We start from the raw sequence: 8,361 nt of genomic DNA on the forward strand, positions 1-8,361 counted from the left end.
CCTGGGGGTTCTAATTGACAAGCAGCTGAATATGAGCCAGCAGTGTGCCCAGGTGGCCAAGAAAGCCAATGGCATCCTGGCTTGTATTAGAAATAGTATGACCAGCAGAAGTAGAGGGGTGATTGTCCCCCTGTACTCAGCACTGGTGAGGCCACACCTGGAGTATTGTGTCCAGTTTTGGGCACCTCAATTCAAGAGAGATATCGAGGTGCTGGAGCGAGTACAGAGGAGGGCAATGAAGCTGGTGAAGGGCCTAGAGAATAAATGTAATGAAGAACACTTGAAGGTGTTGGGAATGTTTAGTTTGAGAAAGAGGAGGCTGAGGGGAGACCTCATCAGTCTCTACACCTACCTGAAAGGGCATTGTAAAGAGCTTGGTGCTGGTCTCTTCTCTCAGGTAATTAGTGACAGAACAAGAGGTAATGGCTTTAAGCTGCAACAGGGTAGGTTTAGACTGGACATTAGGAAAAAAAAATTCATAGAAAGAGTGGTTAGACACTGGAATAGGCTGCCCAGGGAGGTGGTTGATCACCATCCCTGGATGTGTTTAAGAGTTGTTTGGATGTGGTGTTGGTGGATATGGTTTAGGGGAGAACTTCGTAGAGTAGGGATGATGGTTGGACTTGGTGATCCCAAGGGTCTTTTCCAACCTGATTCTATGATTCTATTATATTTGTCATAAGCTTGTAATAATTGCGATAACTAACCCTAAACTACAAAAGCAAAAGATCAGGAAAGGAAACAGAATTATAGAAAAGTCACCACCCAGAGTTCCAGCAGTGTCCTGTTGGTCTTGTAGTAGAGGAGGGGGTGGTGGAGGTCCAGTCCTAGGAGGCGTCTTGAGACTGGCACTCTTTTACTCTTCTATGCAGTTAATTCCTTGGATACGCCACAGTGGTCACCCAATCACCATTCCACATTTGTAGCTTCCAACCCGAGTTGTCATAAATTCCATCCTTTGCCAAAGATGACAGCTCGTTTGTAAAGCTCCCCAATTAGCAGTTGCCTGCAGTATTTGCCATACTGCTGACACATTGAGGGGATGGGGGGCTTGCAGTTATTAGTTGAGTAAAACTGGTTTGGTGGGTTGCCCAGATGTCTCTTTGTTCAGGTTCCCTGATGGAGTTGCCTCAATAAACACTGCCAGACACCCTGAGTGTCTGAATACACTGTTTATCTCTTGTGTTGTTTGAGACAAGTACCGTATATCCTGAGTGTCACACCAGCCAACAGCACACAGCCACCCACCCAACCATGCACCACACACACCAGATGAACACACTACTCTTGCCCACCACATACTGCCCACGTGACATCCACCCCACACACTACACCCCTGTGCACACACAATGAACCACATGCACACACCCCATGCTACACACACCTCACATATCTTGTGCACCCCCCTGCCAAAGCAACCTCTCCCATACTGCTATTGCTACTCCTGTGATAATATAAGCTATATTGTTGGATAGACTTAGAGTTGGTTTGCACAGTTCTGCTGGTTTACCCATCTTTGGATATATCTTACGTTATAGCTCTGTAAAATATCTTTGGTGCATTTATAAATGAGTTATAGTATCTTTTTTTCCCATAAAAATACTTGTGGTTTCCTATGAATTATTTTTGCAGATCCTTCAATTCTGTTGAGCATATGTAAGAATACTGTGAATACTGTGTATGGTTGCTTGTGGGTTTGTTTGTTTGGGATATGGGGGGGTGTTTCTTGATTAACTGCTTATGTCACCAAATAACTTATCAACACCCATGTGATGTAGATAAGCAAACACTTCTTTATTAATGCGTGAAGGATACAGGGGATGACTCCTCCTATTGTATCCTAAGTTGCATTACAATCAACAGTTTTTTAATATATTAAATTTCTGTTGTCCAAAATATTTAACATAAAAATGCATATAATGCTTGCTCTTAATTACTCATTAAGTTTAACCTTTGCATTGATTGGCCCCTTCGAGTTACATAACTTCATACATATTCATTTCTAACAAGAATCATTGGTCATCTACAGTCGTCCTACTAATTATAATCAGGATGGGATGGGGAGAGGGGGTGTTCAAGCAGCAAAACTGATTACTGTGACCTTGGCCACCATGTGATAGCTTCAAGATTTATTACTGTATTATTCCTTCCACGGTAGCTGCTTAACCACAATATTTTATTCTTCATGTAATTCTAGACCTTAGCTACTTGTACGTGTCACTTGTCTAGTACATGTGGTTTCTGTACCTACTGAAGTAAAACATAATCACCCACCCCCTCCCAATATGATTCCTATGTGTACAGTTTCTCTTAAAAGCCTTATCTTGATTAGGCCCGACCAGATCCAGGTCTTCTAAATAATCAAAATTTAGTCAATTCAGTAACACACAGAAAAGTATGGCACTTCAGTTTATTAATTATTTTAATACAGGATGGGATAAGACGTGGCCGACCAAGAGCAGACACAGTTCGTGACCTAATAAATGAAGGAGAGCATTCTTCCAGCAGAATACGTTGCAATATCTGCAACAGGGTGTTCCCACGAGAGAAATCACTACAGGCACACAAACGAACTCATACCGGTAAGTGAAGAGATTAAAAGGAAGATGTGAGTAGCTGACAAAAATGTATGAGGCAGTTGGGAAGGCAAAAAAATCCCCCTAACTTCAACCTGTTAATATCTTATTGTAATTGTTAAATTAATCATACTTTTTTCCCAGGGCTTGTTAGTGCAGTCAAAGGAAAGTCTTTCTGTAACTGTTTTTGTCACAGGGTAACCATGGCAGTAATTTAGGCTATAATAGTGAAGGCATATAGTGTAAATATTTTATCTGCTGTTGTCAGACTTCCTTAATAAGAGGAAATATTTTTCATGAGCTTGGTGTTCTGTACCTGATGTAGTATTTTTCATTCTGACTACCTCTTCTCTGATTTCTGTTTCCTTCCTCTCATGTGTAGTTTTTACACAGTAACTGAATCATAGACTAATTTAGGTTGGAAAAGACCTATAAGATCATTGAATCCAACTATAAACCTAACACTGCCAAGTCTACCACTAAGCCATGGCCCTAAGCACCACATCTACATGTCTTTTAAACACTTCCAGGGATGATGACTCAACTTCCCTGGGCAGTCTGTTCCAATGCTTGACAACCCTTTCAGTGAAGACATTTTTCCTAATATCCAATCTAAACCTTCCTTGGCACAACTTGAGTCCATTTCCTCTCATCCTATCCCTTGTTGCTTGGGAAAAGAGACTGACACCCACCCCACTGCAACCTCCTTTCAGGTAGTTGTAGAGGGCAATGAGGTCTCCCCTCTGCGTCCTTTTCTTCTGACCAAACAGCCCCAGTTCCCTCAGCCACTCTTCATAAGACTTGTGCTCTGGACCCTTCACCAGCTTTGTTGCCCTTCTTTGGACATACTCCAGCACCTCAATGTCTTCTTTCTGGTGAGGGGCCCAAAACTGAACACAATACTTGAGGTGCGGCCTCGCTAGTGTCGAATACAGCGGGACAATCACTTTCCTGGTCCTGCTGGCCACACTGTTTCTGATATAAGCCAGGATGCTGTTGGCCTTCTTGACCACCTGGGCACAATGCTGGCTCATATTCAGCCAGCTGTAGACCAACACCCCAGGTTCTAAAGCATAGCTGTAAGAGGAAAAAAGTATCTTAAAAAGTAGCTGGTAATTTGAACACTACAATACATTAAAAGTGTATCTTAAATGTTGAGAAAACAGTTAAAATGCTTGGTCAAAAGTCGGTTTAATTTCACTTGCTTGAATTAGATGTTGAACTTGTGTATTAAACATGGACTACTTAATTGAGCAGAACTCACCTTGATGTTACTCTTCTGACTTAATAAATCACCCGTGACACCACCCTGTCCTGGTTTGAGCCAGGATTAAGCCAATTTTCCTTTTACTGATTTTTTTTCCCTTTAGAGGAGTCTTTTTTAACTAGCAGCAAGTTTTCCAGCTAGTGAACTGAAAACACTGGAACATTTATGTTACTGCTGAAACACCAAGTTACTTTGCTCTATTTGTTGAATCTGTGGCTTCAGATGCTATGGGAGCAGAAGAGTCGTATATGCAGCCCTCCCGTAGGGAGGAGTGGACTAGACGGACAGCAAAACTGACCAAAGTATTCCATTCCATATATCTACGTAAGCTCAGTGTAAGGTCAGACATCACGGAAGTCAACTTCCTTCCTGCTTCTTCTTCCCTTCTCTTCCATTCATAGCCAGCATCCAGGGAAGACTGCCTATCCATCACCGTTGATCCCTAGGCTCGTGCGTTCCTGTCCCTCATAACTCTACCCTCAGCTCCTGTCTGCTCTGCCGCTATCTCTAGCAGTGGTCTGAGATTTCAGAACTGCTCACAGCTAAGGAGAGGTCCATGGGAGTTGTTGGGGGTTGGGGGAGGCAATAGGGTTTTGCACATTCCTGAACACATTTGTATATAATTGTACATATTTTATCATTTCATTAGAGTTGTCTACTTTAGTTTTAAATCCAGAAAGTCTCTCTTTCTTTATTCTCTCTCTCCTTCCCCTACCTGGGTGGGAGGGGGAGGGGATCGAGAGCATTATTGTTGCTGGTTTAATTGTCGATCCTGAGTCAAACCCAATCATACTCTCTTGAATGACAGAGAGGAAATGCCCATTATCTCCATTCCTCTTGTTGCAGTTTGCATGGGGAAGTTGTTCTTGATGGTTGTCCTAAATTCTCTTAGCTTGAGTCTTGAATGAGTTTCTCTTCCTACCTTCATTTATTCACTTGCTGATAAGATATTTCTGCAACTTCATACATCCCTATATTGTTAACCTGTTATCACCTGAGGTGTGACCTCATTAATGTTTACAAATATGTAAGGGATGAGTGTCAGGGAGATGGAGTTAGGCTTTTCTCAGTGATGACCAGTGATAGGACAAGGGGTAATGGGTGTAAATTGGAGCATAGGAGGTTCAAGGTGAATATCCGAAAAAAATTTTTTACTGTAAGAGTGACAGAGCACTGGAACAGGCTGCCCAGGGAGGTTGTGGAGTCTCCTTCACTGGAGACATTCAAAACCCACCTGGATGCGTTCCTGTGTGATGTACTCTAGGTGACCCTGCTCTGGCAGGGGGGTTGGACTAGATGATCTTTCGAGGTCCCTTCCAGCCCCTAAGATTCTATGATTCTATGATTCTATTTTACCCTAGTTCAGTTTATATTAATGATAAAATGCATCTGGTTGCAACTGGACAACTGGAATTAATTTGTTTCTTCTACCTATACTATAGCATGCTATCTATACATTATACTTTGTTTTATTCTACCTAACTACAAGCATCCATTCAAGGACATATTTCAGTGCTTTAGGAAAGTTTTCTGTCCAAAAAAAGATTCTTAAACAAACAAAACACTCATGATACTCTCCGAAACACAGGATGCAGTGCTTCTCTTCTCTGGAACTGCCCTTTCTAATACCAAAGATGATGAGCTGCTGCTAACACTGTAGAACTACAAAACTGTAGCTTTCATGGAAACCTGACCACCACTAAGTCAACACATCTGCTATAAGCTCCTGCTGACGCAGAAGTTTTCAAAGGAAAACAGTTTGTAACATTGCTTGCCACAGTCTCACATACCAAAATGAACAGAACTAAGGATGACACCTTGATAAGGAGTCATCTTATTTGCAGTTGATCTGTCTGCCTCACTCAGATTCCAAAAAAATATGTACAGTGATAGGGAGGAACATCCAATCTTTTCATGGAGGAGGAAAAAAGCAAGGCCTGTGATTTCTTTGAACTGCTGCCAGCCCATCCTTTTTATGCCTTCTAGAATTATCTAGTATCTTGTACTCAGCATACCAGAAACTGACTTTAGTATAGATTTGGTTATTCAGCCTGGAGAAGAGGAGGCTCCGAGGTGACCTTATAGCAGCTTTCCAATACCTGAAGGGGGCCTACAAGAAAGCTGGGGTGGGACTTTTTGCACGGGCATGTAGCAGGAGGACAAGCGGCAATAGTTTAAAACTTGAAGAGAGGAGATTTAGATTAGATATCAGGAGGAAATTCTTTACTATGAGGGTGGTAAGGCACTGGAACAGGTTGTCCAGGGAGGTCATGGAATCCCTATCCTTGGCAGTATTCAAGGCCAGGCTGGATGGAGCTCTAAGCAATCTGATCTAGTGGGAGGTGTCCCTGCCCACACAGGGGGGTTGGATCTAGATGATCTTTAAGGTCACTTCCAACCCAAACCATTCTATGATTCTGTGATATTTTTTTTAATAAGGTGTAAAATTAGGTATACGATAATGCAAAAGTATAATTTTGTTATTTTACTGGGGAAAAAAATGTATTGTCCAGTAACATTAAATACATACTTTAAACATCCATTTGGGGTAAAAATTTATCTCTGCTGTCCAGTGAACTAAGGCTTTCTGAGTAGATGTGTGAGTATATAAAAGGAGAGCTTGCTTGTATAAGTCTCTACACAAGGAACACCACTGGTTAGTCTGACGCTTCTATATTCAGCTTTCATAAATCTGTGTGTGTGGTTGTGGGTTTGGGTTCGGTTTGGGGAAGGGGTTGCTTTTTTGTGGGTTATTTTGGGTTTTTTTGGGGGATTGTTTTGTTTTGTCTTTAAAGGTGAAAGACCTTATTTGTGTGACTACCCAGACTGTGGGAAAGCCTTTGTTCAGAGTGGGCAACTCAAAACTCACCAGCGTCTTCACACAGGGGAAAAGCCTTTCGTCTGCTCAGAGAATGGTGAGCCCTCAGAGAATAACTTGTGGCTTTCAGAATTAGTGTCAGTCTAATACTGAAAATGTATGGATGCTCATGTGGCAGGAATCTATAAAAGCTTTGGATCTTAATTGTGGAGGAACTTCTAGGAAATGGAGAAGCCACACAGAATCTGTGCATAATCATGCAAACTTAGATATAATGACTGCATGCTTGATTATATAAACCAGGTTGTCAGTAATTGTATCACTTGATATCAATGCATAAAATGATTGGCCATGTTATGGGCCTTGTGACTAGTATGCTATTTTCAACTGAAACCAGGTTTTTGTGGAGTGAGGAAGATTGGATTCAGGAGCATCTAACAGATGTTATGCTAATATGTCAGTTGACTGCTTTCCTTCATGTATTCTCCATTGGTATTTTGTGTTTTTAAGGCTGTTTAAGCAGATTCACACATGCAAACCGTCATTGCCCTGAACACCCATACGCCCGGCTGAAAAGGGAAGAACTCACAGTCAGACTGAGTAAAAAACAGACAGTTGACAATAAAGCTGCAGCTGAGTGGCTAGCAAAGTAAGTTTCCTTATGGTGTGATCTCTCTCTAAACTTAGAGTGGCCTGACAAAGTGTTTTATTCTTAGGGGAAAAAAAAAGAAAAGAAAAACAATAGTAAAAACCCATCTGTTCCTTTAGTATCATTCAACACAGCCTTGCCTTTTAAGTGCTGACTCCTGGTTAAGACAAAGTTCCTCATAAGGCTTTCTCATCTGTTTTTCCTTCTCTACTTAAATGTTTCTCTTTGCTTGAACAACACTTGCTAATACCATGTTGGTTAGTGCTGCAGTCATACTGCTGAATTTGTATCTATGTGAGGAACAATCATGAATGCATAGGGAGAGCTGACTGGTAGGAATATCATGTAGCAGAAAGATCTGTGTGAAAGATCAGATATCCTTTGGGCACTTCTGCACTTAAAATGATTAATAAAGGAGGTTTCTGAGAGCTTAAATAGTGCCATAAAAGGGTTGAAAGAAAAAACAAATGCAGTGATTAGTCATGTGGAAAACAATACTAGCTTTGAATGGTAATTCTTACATAAACTGTACATAACTTAAAAGCATTCTCAACCTCTGATGTTGTAGATACTGGGAGACTAGAGAACAGCGTGCTCCCACTTTGAAAAGTAAAACAATCCAGAAAATGGATCAGGAACAGCAGGATCCTATGGGATATCTTCAGTCTGATGAAGAGGATGATGAAGAGAAAAAAGAGGAAAATAGTGCTCATTCAGCTGCTCACCGCCGCCTACAGGAGCAGCGTGAACGCATGCATGGTGCATTGGCTCTTATTGAGCTTGCAAACCTAGCTGTGGCACCACTGTGACAGTAGCATAGAAATGGAGTCTGCCTTTACAAAATGGTGGTACTTGGTGGTCCTTAACCAGTTAGATCCTAGGCATACTCTAAGCACCTTATTTACTTATCATAGGCTGCTGCTCTGTAGAATTTATGAAGAATGTTGTCACCCCATAATATGGGATGAGAGAGTTGCACTTTTTGTAAGGTTAAAGATAAATGTAAAGTATCTTGTAAATATGGAACTGCATAATGCAGGGTGGAGAAACT

General features: G+C 41.5%; 1 protein-coding gene across 1 annotated transcript in view; it reads left to right on the forward strand.

The window, feature by feature from the left end:
* LOC104395719 (zinc finger protein 367-like) overlaps positions 1–8,119 on the forward strand; it is a 28,301-nt gene extending 20,182 nt beyond the window's left edge. Inside the window, exons 2-5 of the mRNA XM_010005450.1 lie at positions 2,432–2,582; positions 6,639–6,758; positions 7,172–7,310; positions 7,879–8,119. Of these exons, the coding sequence (XP_010003752.1) occupies positions 2,432–2,582; positions 6,639–6,758; positions 7,172–7,310; positions 7,879–8,119 (651 nt within the window). The remainder of the gene's footprint in view (positions 1–2,431; positions 2,583–6,638; positions 6,759–7,171; positions 7,311–7,878) is intronic.
* The last annotated feature ends 242 nt before the right edge of the window (positions 8,120–8,361 follow it).

The sequence above is a fragment of the Chaetura pelagica genome, unplaced genomic scaffold, assembly GCF_000747805.2.
Source record: "Chaetura pelagica isolate M959 unplaced genomic scaffold, ChaPel_1.0 scaffold179, whole genome shotgun sequence".
Taxonomy (NCBI): domain Eukaryota; kingdom Metazoa; phylum Chordata; class Aves; order Apodiformes; family Apodidae; genus Chaetura; species Chaetura pelagica.